Source organism: Ranitomeya imitator, chromosome 9 (assembly GCF_032444005.1).
Source record: "Ranitomeya imitator isolate aRanImi1 chromosome 9, aRanImi1.pri, whole genome shotgun sequence".
Taxonomy (NCBI): domain Eukaryota; kingdom Metazoa; phylum Chordata; class Amphibia; order Anura; family Dendrobatidae; genus Ranitomeya; species Ranitomeya imitator.
In genome coordinates this window covers 40388870-40411792 of record NC_091290.1, presented here as the reverse complement: position 1 = coordinate 40411792, position 22923 = coordinate 40388870, and the positions used below count along the sequence as shown (strand labels likewise).

Sequence of the window (22923 nt, the reverse complement as noted above, 5' to 3'; positions counted from 1 at the left end):
TATTTGTTGTTGGTAGTATCTTCTATGCAAACATCCAAATATTGTCTGTCGCTAATACCTGCCCTTTTGTAAAGAGGATATGTGCCACCTACAATAATAGATAAAATACGGTGCGAATGAAAGCAAATACACAGGGAAGAAAAGAACGCAATGCACATGGGACGAGCTAAAATGAGGAGTTAAAATGATAGCAGCAAACAAAATTATAATATCAAAAAATGAGCAATAATGAAAATATACAGTGGGGCAAAAAAGTATTTAGTCAGTCAGCAATAGTGCAAGTTCCACCACTTAAAACGATGAGAGGCGTCTGTAATTTACATCATAGGTAGACCTCAACTATGGGAGACAAACTGAGAAAAAAAAATCCAGAAAATCACATTGTCTGTTTTTTTAACATTTTTTTTGCATATTATGGTGGAAAATAAGTATTTGGTCAGAAACAAACAATCAAGATTTCTGGCTCTCACAGACCAGTAACTTCTTCTTTAAGAGTCTCCTCTTTCCTCCACTCATTACCTGTAGTAATGGCACCTGTTTAAACTTGTTATCAGTATAAAAAGACACCTGTGCACACCCTCAAACAGTCTGACTCCAAACTCCACTATGGTGAAGACCAAAGAGCTGTCAAAGGACACCAGAAACAAAATTGTAGCCTTGCACCAGGCTGGGAAGACTGAATCTGCAATAGCCAACCAGCTTGGAGTGAAGAAATCAACAGTGGGAGCAATAATTAGAAAATGGAAGACATACAAGACCACTGATAATCTCCCTCGATCTGGGGCTCCACGCAAAATCCCACCCCGTGGGGTCAGAATGATCACAAGAACGGTGAGCAAAAATCCCAGAACCATGCGGGGGGACCTAGTGAATGAACTGCAGAGAGCTGGGACCAATGTAACAAGGCCTACCATAAGTAACACACTACGCCACCATGGACTCAGATCCTGCAGTGCCAGACGTGTCCCACTGCTTAAGCCAGTACATGTCCGGGCCCGTCTGAAGTTTGCTAGAGAGCATTTGGATGATCCAGAGGAGTTTTGGGAGAATGTCCTATGGTCTGATGAAACCAAACTGGAACTGTTTGGTAGAAACACAATTTGTCGTGTTTGGAGGAAAAAGAATACTGAGTTGCATCCATCAAACACCATTCCTACTGTAAAGCATGGTGGTGGAAACATCATGCTTTGGGGCTGTTTCTCTGCAAAGGGGCCAGGACGACTGATCCGGGTACATGAAAGAATGAATGGGGCCATGTATCATGCGATTTTGAGTGCAAACCTCCTTCCATCAGCAAGGGCATTGAAGATGAAACGTGGCTGGGTCTTTCAACAAGACAATGATCCAAAGCACACCGCCAGGGCAACGAAGGAGTGGCTTCGTAAGAAGCATTTCAAGGTCCTGGAGTGGCCTAGCCAGTCTCCAGATCTCAACCCTATAGAAAACCTTTGGAGGGAGTTGAAAGTCCGTGTTGCCAAGCGAAAAGCCAAAAACATCACTGCTCTAGAGGAGATCTGCATGGAGGAATGGGCCAACATACCAACAACAGTGTGTGGCAACCTTGTGAAGACTTACAGAAAACGTTTGACCTCTGTCATTGCCAACAAAGGATATATTACAAAGTATTGAGATGAAATTTTGTTTCTGACCAAATACTTATTTTCCACCATAATATGCAAATAAAATGTTAAAAAAACAGACAATGTGATTTTCTGGATTTTTTTTTCTCAGTTTGTCTCCCATAGTTGAGGTCTACCTATGATGTAAATTACAGACGCCTCTCATCTTTTTAAGTGGTGGAACTTGCACTATTGCTGACTGACTAAATACTTTTTTGCCCCACTGTATATGTGCTGTGCTGCAACTATATAAAAAAAAAATCAATGATTGGTGAAAATTCATATAGACCCCCCATAGAACAGGTACAGTAAGTAACAAAAAGATTCAGTGAAAAGATATTTATAAAGTGCCTGTGCATATACTAACACTGTAATCCAATACAGGAAAGATATAACTTGGTACCGTGTTAGCCAGTAGATAGAAAATGATTTAGACAGGAGAGTCCTCAGTGGTTGATACCTTTTAATGGCTAACTGAAAAGATGGTAACAAATTGCAAGCTTTCCAGACTACACAGGTCCCTTCATCAGGCAAAGACTAAAGCAAATTCCGAAGAATCACATATTTATATACAACACAGCATATGCTGTGCTGTGTGTTGTATATAAGTATGTGATTCTTCAGAATTTGTATTAGTCTTTGCCTGATGAAGGGACCTGTGTAGTCTCGAAAGCTTGCAATTTGTTACCATCTTTTCAGATAGCTATTAAAAGGTATCAACCACTGAGGACTCTCCCGTCTAGATAATTTTGTAATCCAATAGTGACCACATGGTATATGTCAAACAATATATAACACTTAACTAGTATGAAGTATTAACATGCTGTCACAATATCACATTGTATAATACCAGATGGAAGATGACCAAAAAAGGGGGGGTCAAGGACTGTCCCGAGGATGCGTCCACCCCGATGCGCATTTCGGCGTTTTCCTTCATCCCCTTAATTATGCCAGATACACTGTTCATTTGTTCAGTAATTCAAGGAACATGAGCCATTGTTTCATGCGAGACTGCCCATTGACCCTTGTTGTAGGTTATTTTGTGGAAAGCCTGCTGCACAACATGGAGTACAAATACGCAGTCTAATTGAACAATCGAACAATGAGGAATTACCTACCTCCAACTCCCCCAATAATGTGGGACAATGTCCTGAAATGAGAGCTGTGGGACTTCCCCTGTCACTGATTTGATTCTACAGGATGTCACCCCAGGAACCACGATGCCAGCTGGTGGAATACAGATCTGCTCCACTGCCCATCACTGAGCCCATGAAATTGTTTGGAGAACCCAGGTTGGGACAATCAAGTCACCTGGCCACATACCTTGTTGTGCTAGGTCACCTTCCTAAGCTTGCTGCTACCTCTTCTCTGTAGGTGCCCTCCAAAAACAGTGTGCTACTATTTGAGGTAGTTGGATCTGAATGCCCCAAAGTCACGGAGGTTCTAATTCCCAGCAAACCATCTTGTATTCTTGCTGGGAATGTACTATATGTTGCTGACGGTTGGTGACCCAATAAAGTCTTACTGGAGTGTGGTACCCTCACCCTGTGTTGTCTGAGTAGTGTTCTACCCACGGGGAAGGAGTATAGGCGTTCAATGGGTTGAGCCCTGGCCCGTGTGGTCTTCCTAAAGACAGCCAGGTCATTGGTGAGAGCACGTACTGACCATCTTGTCTCCACAATGATAGCTTAACATTGCTGAAGTCGTTAACTGATATCACATTGCATTACACTTTTTGTGCCATGATATCCTAGTGCTGTGTTTTCTGAGTCAAGGTAACTTTTTCTAGAACTGTACATATTTCATGCTGTTAATAAACCTGTTTTCCTATTTATATAAAAAAAAAGTAAAATATGAAAAAGTAGAATCACAAAATCTCATTATAATAAGAAAAATAGAGAATTATTTTAATTTGAAGAAGAATATTGTTGCATCCCTAAAAGCTTTGAAGTTAACAAAGACGTTTGCTTTTCTAGGAATCATAAAAGGTGAATCCGAAGTGATCTCTAAAAAGTGGTGTAAAAACAAAACTGTGGCTATTTCCATTATAACACCTTCATCAAGAAAAATCTAAGAGAAACACAAGGATTATTAATGAGCCAGCAGTAATTATCTAAGGTTTTCTCAAGAGTTTTCAATACTGAAAGACTAAAGAACATAATTCCGAGCGAGAACAGAGGATTGTATTCTAATCCTGTTTAAGAATGGCTTTGGAAATGTTGGCATGAGTTGTTCGCAAAACCAAATGCAGAACACAGAGATTTCTGGTGGAATTGTTTTATGTTACGTTGTGGAAAAGTTATTATTATATTTGAATTTCTAAAGCAAAACGACTTATCTACTTTAAGAAAACAATCTGCTTCCATATTTGGCTCGTGAACCTGCGTTAGAAAGGTCAACTTGAGTTATCCATCATGGGGTTTGCTGATCTGTTGGAGAAAATTGGAGGAATGGGACGTTTCCAGTTCACACAAATGACTTTGCTCTGTATTCCCATATTATTGATGGCAAGTCATAACCTTCTACAGAATTTCACTGCTGCAATCCCAGACCACTGGTGCAAAATAAATGATACAGGGATACTTAACAGTAGCAAAGATGGCTGGGAGAGCTTGTTCAGCCCGGTGGATGAAGTAGGAAGGCCAGCGCCATGTCTGGAATTTGTTGAAATACAGTGGAGACCGGTGGGATCAAATATAACATTCCATAATACAACAGATGCAGAAACAAAATCTTGTACAAAGGGATGGGAATATGATAGAGAAGAATTCACGTCAACCATTATTACCGAGGTAAGGCTGAGCTCCGAATACAACAGTGTCCAACTATTGGAAATAGTAATGTAGCGTGGACAATGTTCACAGAGCTACATACATTGCCATCGTGGACAAGGCTTCACCTTTAACTACAGTCACAGGCTAAACTTGGATAACCTAGAAGAATGGTTTCAGTGTACACTTGTAGGCACAGACTCTTGATGGTTGCAGTATTCGCCAAGATGGCAATATGCTTAATAGTTAGTCTTTCCACTTTGGCTTAATAAGATGCTTGCTAGTATCAGTGTTATTTTTTTCATCCTGCCTTTCAAAAACAAAGTCATATGTACCCTAAGGATAAGTGGTGGTTTATGGTTTGGGGTCGGTGGGGATTTGACTGCTGTGACCCCAACTGATCCCAAGAATGGGGCTTTGAAATGCCTCACTGGAATGGAGCGCCATAACTGATCCCAAGAGTGGGGCTTTGAAATGCCTCACTGGAATGGAGCCCCATAACTGATCCCAAGAATGGGGCTTTGAAATGCCTCACTGGAATGGAGCCCCATAACTGATCCCAAGAGTGGGGCTTTGAAATGCCTCACTGGAATGGAGCCCCATAACTGATCCCAAGAGAGGGGCTTTGAAATTCCTCATTGGAATTGAGCCCCATTTTGGGGATTGGTGAGGTTCCCAACAGTCAACCCCCCACTGATCCACTAGTATCCAGTGTATAGGTGATAATAGAAAGGCCACGTTCACACTGTCAGTGTTTGATCAGCACTGAGAGCCTTACTGCTGGGAGGAAATTAGCTTTATCCCCCTCCTCTAACAAGGTTCTGCTTTAAGTCATAGGGTTGGCATCGGTACTGATTCAGTCTAGAGTCTGGTTCACTATAGAGAGTGGTGGCTGTAACCATATCCTCTTGGCAGTGTGGCTCTCGGTGCTGGCGCACATGAATAGACGCAGGGATAGTCAATCTTCCACAACCTTCATGCGTTAAGGGGTGCTATGCACATAAATCCCTTTTCTGGCTGTTAAAGGGTCAAGAAGGGGAACAAGATAGTTTATACAGGATTTCACTTCATGGTTGAGCCTTAGTTTCCGTATCTTATCTACAAGAAGTCTGAAACAGTCATGAGAATATTGAAATAACTTAACTTTGTAACATAAGATCATATTTATGGAATGCACCCGATGCACTTGTAAGTACCTTCCTGCCTTTCTGATAATATAAATCATATAAAGGAAAGCACCAACAAAAACCAAAGTACTAAAAAGTCAAAAACTTTATTGAGGTACCAATAAAACATGGTATAAAAATGTAAAAAATTACAGGGAAATGACAGTGGTAAACCAATTGATGGAACCACGGTAAACAGACAGGTAAAGAGAACCACAGACCAAATAAGTAATTGTAACCATAAAAGACTGCTCAAAAGTGCAAGTGCATTGTGCTAAAAGGTATGCCAGTGTATGTAGTATATATGAAAAATATATCCAAAGGTAAATCTACACCGGAAGCACAGAAAAGATCCCTAGAGGCTGACCGCCACAATAGGAGAAAAAGGTAAAGAGCAAATACTGTGAAAGGTAAAATACATATATGCCTGTGGGATTACCTGAAAGACCATGGTGCCACCCACCTCAACGTGTGTTTCTTCCGGATGGAGGCACTACACCGAAACGCGCGTTGGGGTGGGTGGCACCATGGTCTTTCAGGTAATCCCACAGGCATATATGTATTTTATACATATTTTTCATGTCTTTATACCATGTTTTATTGTTATCTCAATAAAGTTTTTCACTTTTTAGTACTTTGGTTTTAGTTGGTGCCTTTCTTTATATGATTTTCATTATCTTTGCACTTAACCTTTCTTATACGTCAATGCATCCCTATATGCTAATCTTTTGATTTACGGTGCATTTTGTGGGTGTCGGCTTGATATATAGGTTATCTTACTGATAATATAGTAGTTTTGCAAAGTATGGAAAAATTGCCTTAAGGGAAGCTACCATCAGAAACTGACCTATTGTTTAAAACAGATTTGGGTTACATCTACGGTATGTTTTAAAAAATGTTGGCAATGGGTTTTTTATATCAAGAATCAAGATCTTTATTAGGAAAAAACAAGAATTAGTAATCTTGCAATTTTCAAACTGGCCTCTTGAGACTTTTTTAGATGCATATTTCGCGTCCTTTCAGGAAGAGTTTTCAGCAGGCTCCTTATCATCAGAGGCAGGATTATAATCACAGGTTACTCCTCTGTACACAGCTGATAACACAGGATCCACAAATCACAATAGGTGTGACAAAGATGTAAGTAGAGAAAATGGGGCGCTCACCACCAGATGTTAAAGTAAGCTTTATTTATTTGCGGTTTCAAACAGAGGTTAATGAGCCACACTGTCTCCAAAATCTTATTTTAAGGCACGGTGGTGAGTGCCTCATTATCTCCTTTCATCACTTTTAGATTATTTCCTGGTGAACACCATCAAGACGGATAATCAGCTTGGTTTCATCATTGCTGTTTTGTTGCACATAGTGTGAATGGAAGCAGTGCCGATCCCTGTTTTTCTATAACACCTGACAAGGACCTTAGCACATGCTTATTAGATGCATCAATACAAAAGTTAGGGTCAGAGCCTGTTCATGTACATATGGATCTCCTTAAAAAAACCAGGAAGATAGTCTAAAATAGTCCCAGTGGTGAGTGTGGAAAAAAAATGCAAGATTTCTATTTTTAGCCTCCCTTCCAAGATAATCTGTCAGTAGGTTTTTGCTTTGTGATCTGAAGACAGAATGAGGTAGGGATTAAAACATAGATGTCAGAGATGCCTCTCTTATCAAGCTCCATCCTGTTGTTTAAAATGCAATGATTGTTTTAGCATCAGGTGCTTATCATTGATTGGACGCAGAAGCGCATGCTTCCTGGTCTGACTCCACCCCTTCCTGTGATAAGTAGCTCACTGTCTATTGCTATGTACAGTGAGGGCCTGATGTGGGCGGGGTTAGCTTCCTCAGCTCTGCTGCATTGTTAAATCTGAAAACTCTGATTGTGTCAGAATGGCTGCACCCAGTAAACTAAGTGATACATGGTTGGATTTAGGATCTATGTCTACATCATGCGGCTCTCAGACAAGGTAGCAAAAACATAGTGACAGATTCCCTTTAAAATGATTTGTCCAGCAGGTAAAATAAAAAAAGGCTTAAAATGGGTCATAAAAATACCCATCTCAGCAATATTCTACTATTCCTTTTTTATGCTGTCTGTCTCTAATTTTTATTGTAGCTATGTAGTTCTGACTCAAATCCATGTGACCACTGTGGTCAATCACTAGAACATATGACCTCTGCACAGTGATTGGCTGCAGAGGTCACATTTTTTAAATTTAGACATCACTGTTGCAGTGGGTGTTATAGATCAGCAGGAACCAGGCAGCTCTGGATCAGGAGCAATGGCGTGACGGTGAAATGAGTATGGCTTTAAAAAAAAAAAAAGCATTTCTGAGCCTTTTATAAACATTTTTATTATCTGGACAACCTAAGTAATCCCACAGGGTAATAGTTGCTTATGGCATCTTGTAGGTTGGAAGTCTCTTTTTCTGTTAGCACTCTCTCAGTGTTAAATGGTTAAAGGTAATCTGTCAGCCAGTATTCCCTATGGAATCCCGAGAGCAGCGTGATGTAGGGGAAGAGACCCTGATTCTGTGGATGTATAACTTAATGAGCTGCTTGGTGTAATTTTTATAAAATCTCTGTTTTCTCTGCTGTAGCTGTAGCAGTGCTCAAATGCTGAACCCTGCATAACCCCGCCCACAGCCCTAATTGGCAACTACCTGTTTACAGTATACATTGACAGCAAGCTGCCAATAAGTGGTGAGGGGCGGGGTTACACAGCTTAGCTCAACTACTTGGTTTGTGAAACCTAATCTTCTAGTGATAATCTCCTGCTGATAAAACACTGATTGTATTGAAACTGCAGCAAGCTGCTGATCAAGTGACATATCCCTGGAATCAGGGTCTTTGGCCGAACATTATACTGCTCTAAGATTAAATAATAAAATCCAACTGACAGATTCCCTTTAAGTTCACTGGTGTTTCCATACGGTGACACACTGCATCTTACTATATCTTTATTTGTTCAACTTTTACATCATACTAGATGGTGGCCCGATTCTAACGCATCGGGTATTCTAGAATACGTAGTATATTGCACAGCCACGTAGTATATTGCCCAGCGACGTGGTATACAGCACAGAGCCACGTAGTATATTGCCCAGTCACGTAGTATATTGCACAGCCGATGTAGTATATTGCCCAGTCACGAAGTATATTGCCCAGTCATGTAGTATATTGCCCAGCCACGTAGTATATTGCCCAGTCACATAGTATATTGCCCAGCCACGTAGTATATTGCCCAGCCACGTAGTATATTGCCCAGTCACGTAGTATATTGCCCAGTCACGTAGTATATTGCCCAGCCACGTAGTATATTGGCCAGCCACATGGTATATCGCCCAGTCACGTAGTATATTGCCCAGTCATGTAGTATATTGCCCAGTCACGTAGTATATTGCCCAGTGACGTAGTATATTGCCCAGTCACATAGTATATTGTCCAGTCACATAGTATATTGCCCAGTCATGTAGTATATTGCCCAGTCACATAGTATATTGCCCAGTCATGTAGTATATTGCCCAGTCACGTAGTATATTGCCCAGTCACATATTATATTGCCCAGTCATGTAGTATATTGCCCAGTCACGTAGTATATTGCCCAGTCACATAGTATATTGCCCAGTCACGTAGTATATTGCCCAGCCACGTAGTATATTGCCCAGCCACGTAGTATATTGCCCAGTTACATAGTATATTGCCCAACTACGTAGTATATTGCCCAGCCACGTAGGATATTGCCCAGCCACGTAGTATATTGCCCAGCCACGTAGTATATTGCCTAGTGACGTAGTATATTGCCCAGCCACGTAGTATATTGCTCAGTTACATAGTATATTGCCCAACTACGTAGTATATTGCCCAGCCACGTAGGATATTGCCCAGCCACGTAGTATATTGCCCAGTTACGTAGTATCTTGCCCAGTTACGTAGCATATTGCCCAGTGACGTACAGCACAAAGCCACGTTGTATATTGCCCAGTGATGTAGTATACAGCACAGAGCCACATAGCATATTACCCAGCTATGTAGTATATTGCCCAGCACGTATGTCACAGGTTAAAAAATAAAAAATAAACATATTCTCACCTTCCGATCCGAGGACCCCTTGTAGTTCTGTTGCCTGTTCGCCAGTTTCCGGTCCCAGGGTGTGATGACATTGCGGTCACATGACCGTGACATCATGGAAGGTCCTTGTCGCATACCATCTTTAGCACCGGAGGAGTGAGGAGCGGGAAAGGCGGCGGCAGGTGTGAGTTAACCGCGGCATAACGCGGTCCGTTACCGCTAGCATTAACCCTGTGTGAGCGGTGACTGCGGGGAGTATGGAGCGGGCGCTGAGTGCAGGGGAGTAGGGAGGGACTAATCAGACTGTGGCCGTCGCTGATTGGTCGCGGCAACCATGACAGGCAGCTGGCGAGACCAATCAGCGACTTGGATTCCATGACAGACAGAGGCCGCAACCAATGAATATCCGTGACAGACAGAAGGACAGACAGAAAGACGGAAGTGACCCTTAGACAATTATATAGTAGATTCTGGTGACAGATTCAATTTACACTAATTTCATGTGAATATTGTCTGGTAGAAGCAGACCATACTGAAACTATGTTGATTTTTTTAACAAATATATTGTACAAAATTTCTATTGAAAAATGATATGCCATTAATAAATAGGTAATTATTATTTTAGTGGGACTTAGTATGTGAATATAAAAAAAGAAGACAGCTGGCCCAGTCCCTGTACATGGCTGGTGTTCTGGTGGGAGCCATCATCTTTGGAGGACTTTCAGACAGGTGAGAAATGCTACTGTCTAGCTGAACACATTGTACGGGACCCTTCATGTAGAGGTTTGCCTCTTGTCCCTAAGCACCCTGTTATGGTACCCTGAGTGTGTGTGTGTGTGCGATCTGGGGGGGTTGCTGCTTACCCTTACTCAGGCCCCAAGTGGTTTGATGGTATGGGGGACCTTGAAAATACAAAATGAATCAGTGAGACCAGGATCCATTTTAAAAAGATGAAAACTTGTTTTCTGAAATTCTTCAAACAGAATTTCAGCAATTGAAAGCAGGCATGATACTTCATGTATGTTTCTTCTGCATCATGCAGAGGCTCCTTCTTTGTGAGAATTAAATATGGCATTTCTATACTATGGCTACGATACGAGAGTAACAGAATACTTCTCAAGCTTCCTAGCTATGCTCTTTCTGACTTAATCCTCCACTTAAGCCCCCCTCGTGTTCCTTCATAGTCGGAGTAGGACTTCTCTAAAGCTCCAGAAGCCTTTCTGTAGCCCTCTTCTTCTAGAAGCCTAAGGGAGTTCTGAATACCTCAGCTCTGTTTACCAGCCACGGCTGGTACTCATTGATGGTGAAAGGAACCTTCTTGATACTTCTCCAATCTCTGAACTCAGTTGCTGTAGAATACTTCGGCCTGGAACTTGCTATCTCTTCTAAACTTCTGTCGTTGAGCACACTCCCACACTTGTGGCCTTCTCCTACTAATCAATAACGCTTCTTATCTCTTCAATAGCTATTCATCAACGCCTAAGGCTGCTTTCACACATCAGGTTTTTTGTTTCAGGCACAATCCATCAGTTTTTGAAAAAAACGGATCCGTTTTTTTGCCATAGACTTGTATTAGCGTCAGATTGTGCCTGAAGGACATGCGTTTCATCCGTTTTGTGCCGGATCCGTCCCTTCAGGCTTTTTTGCCGGACACAAAAAAACGTTCACTGCAACGTTTTTTCTGTGCGGCGAAAAAGCCTGAAGGGACGTTTCCGGCAATAAACACACAGAAATGATGTGTGAATGAACGTTTCCGGCGACCGAATCCGTTTTTTTACACATTGAGCATGCCCAGAAGCTTTGTTTTTGATTCTGGCATAGGAAAATCTCTCTCTCTCGCTCTCTCTCTCATCCATGCACAGTAAAGAGAGCCGGATCCAGCTAAAAAAACGGATCCGATGCATCAGTTTTTCACAATTTACGCCGGATCCGTTTTTTTGCAAATTTGCCGGATTTAGCGTGAAACAAAAAACCTGATGTGTGAAAGCAGCCTTACATACAGGAACTAAGTTCCGACATGCCCACTCAACTCCTCCCAACCTGGGCTGGCGCTACAGTTACAGTCCAGACGATAGCCGACAATTACATTTTCTTAAACTAAATGCTTTAGTGATCCAGTAATATGAGGGCACCAAAAATAGTTGAACGCAACAGCACAAAACTTAAAAAGGCAGAAAAGAGATATCCACTGCGCTCCCAGGCAACATGTTTCAGACCTACATGGTCCTTTGTCAAGCTTGCAGGTCTGAAACATGTTACCTGGGAGCGCAGTGGATATTTCTTTTCTGCCTTTTTAACATTTGTGCTGTTGTGTTAAACTATTTTTTTGTGCCTTTTATACTGCTGGATCAATAAAGTAATTATTTTAAGAAGATGACTATCATTAGGACTTTTGCTAATATTGGAGTATTTTGGACTTGTGAGCTGATTGCTCTTTTTTTCGCATTGGCACTATAGTTAACCCTGTCAATGCTAAATAAACTGTTGCAGACCACAGTATATAGAAAATCATACAGGTCAATGCATTGCAATGAATATACATGTTTTTCAAAAAATTTTCAGGAGGGGTGCCGACACTTATTTCCCCTTCTTTACATTTTTACCATTTATAGGTTATTATATTGTCCTGTTCCACAACTACCATATAATCATACAAAATCCTAATTGTTCCTAGGTATGGACGAAGAGCATTGTTGATCTGGTCTTACTTTCAAATGGCCGTCAGTGGACTCTGCACTGCATTTTCTCCAAATTACCTCTCTTACTGTGTGTTCCGGTTCCTCGGAGGAATGGCTCTTTCTGGAATAGGACTGAACACTACGGCGTTAAGTATGTAAAAAATGGCTAATAGTTTAAGTTGTGGAATAAAATAATTGTGATACTGCATACTTACTAAATAGAAATCTAAGAATGAGAACCGGGTTGTATAAGAAATGTAAAAAGAAATGTACTAATTATGATTGAGACAAGCTTTCGCAAAGGCTTAAAATGCACCACCATCATAGTTTTCTTTAGAGGGAATATATCACTTATATTATTTTTTTCATACCTACAAAGACAATAGGAATATAACGGCTAGATAAAAAAAATAGCAAATCTTTATTGATAGAAAAATATGATAAAAACAAATAAAATTAGGCTGTCAGGCAGAAGCTAAATCACAAGGTGAGCCCCAAAGTGTCAAATTGTCATCAAGCTCAAAAATAGCAAATATTAAGGATAAATCCGCAAAAGAAAACTAGAAATAATGCTTGCAAATGAATAGCAAACACTATAGTAGGAAAATGCCAAGAGGTTGACTACAAGAACAATAGCACACAGTTTCAGCAAATGGGCAAAGTGCCCAAATTAAATGTACTTATATCCAAGTGTATCAGGGTGAAGTTCCAAGTGGATACCAGAAAATGTGCCTATGGTATAAGAGAGGAATACCTATAAGAAGAGAAAGTTGTGAAAAATGCAACAATCCAAGAAAAGGACAAAGTATAGCAAAAAGGGCAACACCTGTGTGGAAAATTGCCAGAAAGACACCCCGACGCGCGTTTCGTGTACAGCCACTTCCAGGGGGTCCACAGTACCCAGGAAGGTGCCAATCCAGGGTTTGGGTGGGGTTATACAGAGCTCAGCATTCTGGTCGCAGCTACATCTATGGGATTTTATCAAAACTGCACCAAGCTGCCCAGCAAGTGATACATCACTGGAATAAGGTTATCTTGCTCTAAATTATGCTGCTCTCATATTACATAGCAAAAAAACTGCTGACAGATTCCCTCCGTGATCAATAGAAACTGCTTTAGTAACAGGTAACAGACCCCATCAGTATCACCATGCCTCTGGAAAAAAAATAAAAAATGTAATGCAAGTCCCATGCAGTCAGATTTCGTCATTTCCCTGAAGCAGTGTCTTGTAGACTAGCGCTGAAAATCTACAGTGTCAAGTAACCATTTCCGAGAATTCAGACTCTTGATGCACACAGATATCTAAAATAATAGAAAATGATCCATTTAATCACTTTACTGCATCTGGCACCATCTGGCACCAAACAGAAATCAAATAAAGGCCTTTACTGATTGAGGAGACTGCAAAGGCTTAGTGTTAAATATATGTCTATTTTCTCTTTCCTACATAATAGCTTTAACTATAACTTTGTCAAATAACAGGAAAAAAAACACAACAGATAAAAATATTTGGCTGTTATCTTACTGTTCTTCAATAGATCCACCAGAATTAGTTTTTAAATGGCACTTTCTATGATCTCTGAATCATTGCAACAGAATACACAGATAGTTAGCAAGTCACATTTCTGTCACTTGCTAATTACCATGAGTTATCAGAGTGTTCAGCTTCATGTCAGCCAATGCTTTGGCTCTTTCTGCCTTGTTTTTTTTCTGTTAACGACACCCATGCATTTTATAGTACGCAGCTATTCTTCACGTTTGGTCTTCATTGAACCAATGGCTCAATGATAATAGTGCAGTGATGACTATATAATTAATAAAAAAATGTGCAAGTGAAAAATTCGCCCCTTTTTATTCTGCAATCAAGCATACTGAATTAAAAATAGTTCTTACTATCAGGCAATTTATAGGTAGGTTTTTTTTAAATAATATTGTTGAATTTGAAGTGGCAAGAGGCAAAAGAGCCTATAATATTATATAATCAGGGCTGCCACTAGAAATTTTGGGGCCCCATACTGGCAAAATTTTCGGGGCCCCCTTGAAACTCCGCCCAGGCTCCACCCCAGCCCCAACTCCAGGCTCCACCCCACAAACTGTCCACAGTCCCACCGCTCTGTCTTGGAAAATCTCCACTTCTCACCTATCACACATTAACAGTTCCCATCACCAGATCACACATATAGCCGGCAGCTTTTGTTTTGGCCAAAAGATTTTTTAAGCCGCCACCATAACATGGTAGACACTTTTGGCCGGGCCCTACTCTACTGTAACCTACTAAATATTTGTTAAAATATGCAATACAATTTAGGTATATTTTTATTTATTTTTCAATTTTTAAAATGACCTATAATACTACATACAAGGAACAAATACCACAGCACTATGACCAGATGACATATTACCACCACAGTGATCGAATAATATAAAATACAAGGAACAAATACCGCTACACCATGACCAGACCGCATATTACCACCAATGACTGAATACTACAATACTGATCAGTAATAAAAAAAAAAAAAAACACAATACTATCACCATCAGTGCCATTATGCACAGGAGATCTGTAATTAGTAAGCAGTGTCTGTGTGCAGGTAATACAGTGATCACCGGTGACATTACACACAGGAGTTCTGTATATAATGTATAGGTAATACAGTGATCACTGGTGACATTGTACACAGGACCTCTGTATATAGTATACAGTGTATAGTGTCAGTGTATAGGTAACACTGACTCACCAGTGATGTCTCTAGGTGAAGTCCTTCATCTTTCATCCAGCACAGACCGCCATCACTTCATCCAGCCAGGACTCGTCTCTGCAGGAAATAAAACAGTTATCTCGAGTTCCGCTTGTAGAACACATTACTTAATTTTCCCAACTTCTAGATTACACCACATGAAGAAGGCAACATAGTATCACTCTACACAGTAACAGGACCGCCCCCCCATTTAAAACAGTATACTCAAAAAATAAAATAAATACATCACTGCAATAATAATATCCCTTAATTAGCCCCTATGGTAATATTCGCCATCCTAGCCCCCGTGTGTCTCATTCCAGGCTCCAGCCATATGTTCTCCCATCCTGCCCTCATGAGTATCCATTCTGCCCCATATGATCTCCCCATCCTGCCCCATCTGTCTCCAATCTTGCCCCATCTGTCTCCATTCTGCCCCATCTGTTTCCAATCCTGCCCCATCTGTGTCCAGCACTCTGCCCCATCTGTGTCCAGCACTCTGCCCCATCTCTGTCCAGCACTCTGCCCCATCTGTGTCCAATCCTGCCCCATCTGTGTCCAGCACTCTGCCCCATCTGTGTCCAATCTTGCCCCATCTGTGTCCAGCACTCTGCCCCATCTGTGTCCAATCCTGCCCCATCTGTGTCCAGCACTCTGCCCCATCTGTGTCCAGCACTCTGCCCCATCTGTGTCCAGCACTCTGCCCCATTTGTGTCCAATCCTGCCCCATCTGTGTCCAGCACTCTGCCCCATCTGTGTCCAATCCTGCCCCATCTGTGTCCAGCACTCTGCCCCATCTGTTTCCAATCCTGCCTCATCTCTGTCCAGCACTCTGCCCCATCTCTGTCCAGCACTCTGCCCCATCTCTGTCCAGCACTCTGCCCCATCTCTGTCCAGCACTCTGCCCCATCTCTGTCCAGCACTCTGCCCCATCTCTGTCCAGCACTCTGCCCCATCTGTGTCCAATCCTGCCCCATCTGTGTCCAGCATCTCTGCCCCATCTGTGTCCAGCACTCTGCCCCATCAGTGCCCAGCACTCTGCCCCATCAGTGTCCAGCACTCTGCCCCATCAGTGTCCAGCACTCTGCCCCATCAGTGTCCAGCACTCTGCCCCATCAGTGTCCAGCACTCTGCCCCATCTGTGTCCAGCACTCTGCCCCATCTGTGTCCAGCACTCTGCCCCATCTGTGTCCAGCACTCTGCCCCATCTCTGTCCAATCCTGCCCCATCTCTGTCCAGCACTCTGCCCCATCTCTGTCCAGCACTCTGCCCCATCTGTGTCCAATCCTCCCCATATCTGTCCAGCACTCTGCCCCATCTGTGTCCAGCACTCTGCCCCATCTGTGTCCAGCACTCTGCCCCATCTGTGTCCAATCCTGCCCCATCTCTGTCCAGCACTCTGCCCCATCTCTGTCCAGCACTCTGCCCCATCTCTGTCCAGCACTCTGCCCCATCTCTGTCCAGCACTCTGCCCCATCAGTGTCCAGCACTCTGCCCCATCAGTGTCCAGCACTCTGCCCCATCAGTGTCCAGCACTCTGCCCCATCAGTGTCCAGCACTCTGCCCCATCTGTGTCCAGCACTCTGCCCCATCTGTGTCCAGCACTCTGCCCCATCTGTGTCCAGCACTCTGCCCCATCTGTGTCCAATCCTGCCCCATCTCTGTCCAGCACTCTGCCCCATCTCTGTCCAGCACTCTGCCCCATCTGTGTCCAATCCTGCCCCATATCTGTCCAGCACTCTGCCCCATCTGTGTCCAGCACTCTGCCCCATCTGTGTCCAGCACTCTGCCCCATCTGTGTCCAATCCTGCCCCATCTCTGTCCAGCACTCTGCCCCATCTCTGTCCAGCACTCTGCCCCATCTCTGTCCAGCACTCTGCCCCATCTTTGTCCAGCACTCTGCCCCATCTCTGTCCAGCACTCTGCCCCATCTCTGTCCAGCACTCTGCCCCATCTCTGTCCAGCACTCTGCCCCATCTCTGTCCAGCACTCTGCCCCCATCTCTGTCCATCACTCTGCCCCATCTCTGTCCAGCACTCTGCCCCATCTCTGTCCAGCACTCTGCCCCATCTCTGTCCAGCACTCTGCCCCATCTCTGTCCAGCACTCTGCCCCATCTCTGTCCAGCACTCTTCCCCATCTCTGTCCAGCACTCTGCCCCCATCTCTGTCCAGCACTCTGCCCCATCTCTGTCCAGCACTCTGCCCCATCTCTGTCCAGCACTCTGCCCCATCTCTGTCCAACACTCTGCCCCATCTCTGTCCAGCACTCTGCCCCATCTCTGTCCAGCACTCTGCCCCCTCTGTGTCCAGCTTTACTGCCCAATCTCTGTCCAGCACTCTGCCCCCTCTCTGTCCAGCACTCTGCCCCCTCTCTGTCCAGCACTCTGCCCCATCTCTGTCCAGCACTCTGCCCCCTCTCTGTCCAGCACTCTGCCCCATCTCTGTCCAGCACTCTGCCCCCTCTGTGTCCAGCTTTACTGCCCCATCTCTGTCCAGCACTCTGCCCCATCTCTGTCCAACACTCTGCCCCATCTCTGTCCAGCACTCTGCCCCATCTCTGTCCAGCACTCTGCCCCCTCTGTGTCCAGCTTTACTGCCCAATCTCTGTCCAGCACTCTGCCCCCTCTCTGTCCAGCACTCTGCCCCCTCTCTGTCCAGCACTCTGCCCCATCTCTGTCCAGCACTCTGCCCCCTCTCTGTCCAGCACTCTGCCCCATCTCTGTCCAGCACTCTGCCCCCTATGTGTCCAGCTTTACTGCCCCATCTCTGTCCAGCACTCTGCCCCATCTCTGTCCAGCACTCTGCCCTCTCTCTGTCCAGCACTCTGCCCCATCTCTGTCCAGCACTCTGCCCCCTCTCTGTCCAGCACTCTGCGCCATCTCTGTCCAGCACTCTGCCCCCTCTGTGTCCAGCTTTACTGCCCCATCTCTGTCCAGCACTCTGCCCCATCTCTGTCCAGCACTCTGCCCTCTCTCTGTCCAGCACTCTGCCCCATCTCTGTCCAGCACTCTGCCCCCTCTCTGTCCAGCACTCTGCGCCATCTCTGTCCAGCACTCTGCCCCCTCTGTGTCCAGCTTTACTGCTCCATCTCTGTCCAGCACTCTGCCCCATCTCTGTCCAGCACTCTGCCCCTCTCTGTCCAGCACTCTGCCCCATCTCTGTCCAGCACTCTGCCCCCTCTGTGTCCAGCTTTACTGCCCCATCTCTGTCCAGCACTCTGCCCCATCTCTGTCCGGCACTCTGCCCCCTCTCTTTCCAGCACTCTGCCCCATCTCTGTCCAGCACTCTGCCCCCTCTGTGTCCAGCTTTACTGCCCTGGGACCCCCGTTCTCAATAAAAAAAAAAAAGAAAGAAGTTCTGCTTACCTGCCGGCGCGCTCCTGCTCTCTCCACGCAGCTGCAGCTTGCACTCGCCGGCGACTGACAATGACGTCAAATGCCGGCGACCTGCACGCTGCAGCTGGCGGCTGTTAACTATTGACGTGCAGGCGCGGGCCCGCACGTCAATAGCGTTAAACAGCTGTAGTGCCGGCCGCCGCTAAGGGCCAGGTTCAGCCTGCGGCTGCCGGTAGGGGCCCGTTGAGCAGGTAAGAGGGGGCCCGATGCGGGCCCCCTCTGCTCACCGGGCCCCATACGCCAGTCACGGCTGTAATGCCCTAATGGCGGCCCTGTATACAATAGGATATCAAAGTTACTTCATAATAAAAACTATATTTGTAAGTATGGACCACTAGGAGAAATGCATTGAAACTGTAGATTCTCCTCTAAAAAAAACTGGACCCTGGGGGCTTTGGCATCTGATACTGCAGATGCTTTTGTATCTTAATTAACTTTTAGCTTTTTGCAATAACTTGTCTTTGCAACGATTCAAGTTTAAAACTGTGATATTGAAGGCAGAAAATCTATCAGTGAGCCACAACCTGCACTTCGGGGAATGAGAGAATTTATTCTGTTGTATGTATTGTACATGCATGTCCATATTTTATTTTATGTGGTTAATGTGAGTACACATGTCTAAGTGTTTGTACGTGTGTTGTATGAAAGCTGGAGGTAAGGTCCTAGATGGCAGATATGTGTCACCGAGGTGGTTGGCCTCAGTGATGTAAGTCTTGGGAGAAAGTGCACAAGTAACAATAGGTTACTGAGATGGTTTTATTTTTTGTTGGATTTTGGGTCCTGGATTTAGAAGCGACCAAAGGAGTCTGGGTGGGAAAGGTTGTTCCCATACTCAAGTCAGGGTCTCATAGGTCTAATAACTATCAGCTGTGTTATCTCAGAAGAATGTTGTTGTGTTGGACCTGGAGAAAGACAGTTCATGTCAGTCTGTGTTTATCACCTGCCTTTGGCCACATACTTTAAAAGCTACCTTGGGCAGACTTGGCACAAGCCACTCCAACTTGCAGATTCCAGAAAAACCCTGATACCTTTTAATCCTTGTACAGGGATCTTTTTTTACAACAGGACCCAGTGGAATGCTACCATGGATGGGCTATCATCCAGAGGCAGAAATGGTCACCAAGCAGGGTCAGAGCCGAGAGGTCACATCAAGAACAAAATCAGGATCTGTAAGAATAGTCAGAAACATAAGCCAAGGTCAAAACAGGAAAATACTAAAAACAAACAGGAGCAGAAGACACCCACCTAACCAGGAAAACACAAAGCTATATCTTGCAGCTTCCAGCAGCAAGCTGGATGCTTTAGTAGGGTGTGGTGCTCTCCAATTGCCTGGAGCAGGGAGCTGATAACTTCAGCTGTACAGCACACACACACTCACACTGTCAGACTGGACAGCACTGTAGATCCCAGCCCCTCTATTCTTAGTGGTTGGACAAAGCCTTCTGTCTAGAGCTTCCGGTTCTTCTGACATCTCCTCTATCAAGACCGCCCCGCAGAGTGAATATGGTGGCACCCGGTGATGGAAGCAGAAATCGCAGCAGCAGGTTCTGGTGGAGATGTTACACTGTGCTAGAGCCTGAGAAGTGCTTGTAATACCAAACTGGTTAAATCGTTTTGATTTACTTTGCCTTATCCAGAGAAAGGACTGTTTTGTTATTCATTTGTGCTGAAGAAAGGACTGTTTTCTTTTTGGAGCTGTAAAGTTTATGAATGATAATAAACTTTATTTTGTTTTGATATAAAATTCCTGTTCATGAGCGTATCCAAGCACCTACCAGAGAGCTGAAGCCCCTACAGTTTATGTATGTGTATGCATAATGGGGGAGCATCCCAGACACGCGTTCTGTACAGGGGCCCTTCATTGTCAGTGTCCGCTCCTGGATGAGTCAACATTTATAATGCAGATGTACATATATGGATTTATGTGCTCATTTCATTCATTAATGTTATTTATGGGGTTTTTTTTTGCAATATTTTATCTCAACAGTTGTAGAATGGGTTCCAACCAAAGTACGCACCATTGCCGGCACCTTGGCAGGATATTCGTACACAGTCGGGCAGCTCATCTTGGCAGGTCTAGCTTATGGTATACGAGACTGGCGATGGCTACAACTCAGTGTCTCTCTTCCGTTTTTTGTTTTCTTTCTCTATTCCTGGTGAGTGGTATGAAATTATAAGGATATTTACATACTGTCTGGCAAAATATATTTTGAAAATGAAAGTCTTCATTCATAAATAGCCCAAATTTAGATGCATGATTGGGAATGACAAGTTCTTTTTTTTTTCTATCACGCCACTAGATATTAGGTGTCATATTATGAAAGTGTTTTTCCTAAAAGCGACACACATTGGGCCCTATTCATCATTTGCATTTTTTTCTCACTTTTTATTTGTGACTTGTGTTTTTTGCTCATTTTTTGTTGCCAAATTCACCAAAAAAGGCGCAGGTGATTCATGAATTTTACACAAAGCCCAAAATTGTGTTTCTGTCTTTATCTTGTTTTGCAATTCACTAGCAGGACAATGTACAGATTTCGTAAAATGTCAAGAAAAAATGCACCAAAACAACTGGCGTACATAAAATCACTCTGGGGGTGAGTGGGTGGGGGGCCTTTTGTAGACTTGCCCCAACTTTTGTGAATTTTTTTAAAAAAAAGTTGCATTTCATGAATCTATCTAAATTATATGGAAAAGCCATATTGATGTAAAAATCGGAGAAATAACTAAACCGCAAAAGGAAACTTGAAAAAAGGCGCAGATTGTTTAATTAATTTATCGCAATCAAAAAGTCACTTATTGAGAAGAATTCACCCCATTGGGGATTGGTGGGTCTCCTGTGGTCAGTCCCCCGCAGATCACAAATTTGTGACTTATCCTGTGAATAGGTAAAGAGTTCTAAAGTAAGGAATAACCGTTTATTATTAAAAGTTTAAATATCCAAATTACAAATTGTAAATGATTTCAGTATAAGAAATCTTGATCAAAGAGTTGCACTGAAATTACAACCTAGGGTCACACCACTACCTGTAGTGAAAATGTAAGAGCAAATCCATGGTTAACCACTTTAAAGAATATTTTCATTGGGGTTTTCCCATCTCAGACATTAATGTCTGATATTGGAATATCTGTCCCTAGGCACAGGCCACCTGTGGTCAGGACTACCAACACAGCCGAGTGGGCTACTCAACACTGATTCACTTTTATGGGGTCAGGGAAATATTATAGCCAGGGGCTATATAGTCCCACTTGGCTATTTACATAATCCTAACTTCTGGGGGTTACTGAATAGAGACATTTGTTCCCATGTCAGGGAGTAAATGTCTAATTTAGGGTCACACTACATTAAGCTTTTTGGCCTCCATTAGTCTTGCAGGAAGTCCTGGACACATATCCAAAGTAAAATTACGGTAGTTTATTTTTGACAACAGTCAGCCAATACAATAAGTCATGTGTCAGGTAATGAAATTCAACAGCCTCTTATATTAAGATCCAACTTCGGGTTCTGCTCTAGAACACTAATTAGGAAGGGTCGGAAGAATTGTTAATAGTGAATGGTTTAGTGTCAGTCAATGTGTTATGTTGGACTCCGTGAGCAGCCACACATTATAAGCATTGAAACTGCAGAGTGGAGTCCCTGAGAAGTTATCATGAGACTGTGGGTGATGAATGAGAAATAGAAAGGAGCTGGAGAGATGTAATACAGTAAGCCGTATGAGCTGTCAGCAGGGAAAGACATACTGTCACAGTTTGTGAGTCATGCATGGGTCAGTGTTGGTCTACAATGGGTCACTATTAGCAATTGATGGGTCAATAGCCATGTCCACTGCTGGGTGAGTGTTGGCCATCAATGGGTCAGTGTTGGCCATTGCATAGTCAGTGTTGACAATTGATGGGTTTTTATATTCCATTGATGGGTTTTTATTTGATATTGATTAGTCAATGTTAGCCATCGATGGGTCATAATTAGGGTTGAGCGACCTTGACTTTTTCAGGGTCGAGCCGGGTTTCGCGAAACCCGACTATCGCAAAAGTCGAGTCGAGTGAAATCGGCCGATTATGGCGAAAAGTCGAGGATCGACCGAAACACGAAACCCAATGCAAAGGCAATGGGATTTTTTTTTTTTTTTTTTTTTTCTTTTTTTTTTTTTTTTTTTTTCTCTCTCTCTCTCTCTCTCTCTCTCTCTCTCTCTCTCTCTCTCTCTCTCTCTCTCTCTCTCTCTCTCTCTCTCTCTCTCTCTCTCTCTCTCTCTCTCTCTCTCTCTCTCTCTCTCTCCCCCTCTCTCTCTCTCTCTCTCTCTCTCTCCCCCTCTCCCCCTCTCCCCTCCGTCCGTCCCTGAACTGAAAAGCTGGTGTTACACAGTGCAAATCGCTACATCGCACAAGCGACAACATGGCGATAGGCGTCCACGCCCCTAAGTCCTATGTCATCACTCTGCCCACGCCCCTTCATTGGCTGAAAAAAATGGCGCCAAGCGCGTCATACGAAA

General features: G+C 43.6%; 1 protein-coding gene across 1 annotated transcript in view; it reads left to right on the top strand.

Annotated features, from left to right (window-relative positions):
• LOC138648741 (solute carrier family 22 member 6-A-like) overlaps positions 1-22923 on the top strand; it is a 58879-nt gene that overhangs the window by 3537 nt on the left and 32419 nt on the right. Inside the window, exons 2-5 of the mRNA XM_069738591.1 lie at positions 3596-4411; positions 10247-10350; positions 12296-12450; positions 20424-20592. Coding sequence (XP_069594692.1) covers positions 4034-4411; positions 10247-10350; positions 12296-12450; positions 20424-20592 — 806 coding nt within the window. The 5' untranslated portion in view covers positions 3596-4033. The remainder of the gene's footprint in view (positions 1-3595; positions 4412-10246; positions 10351-12295; positions 12451-20423; positions 20593-22923) is intronic.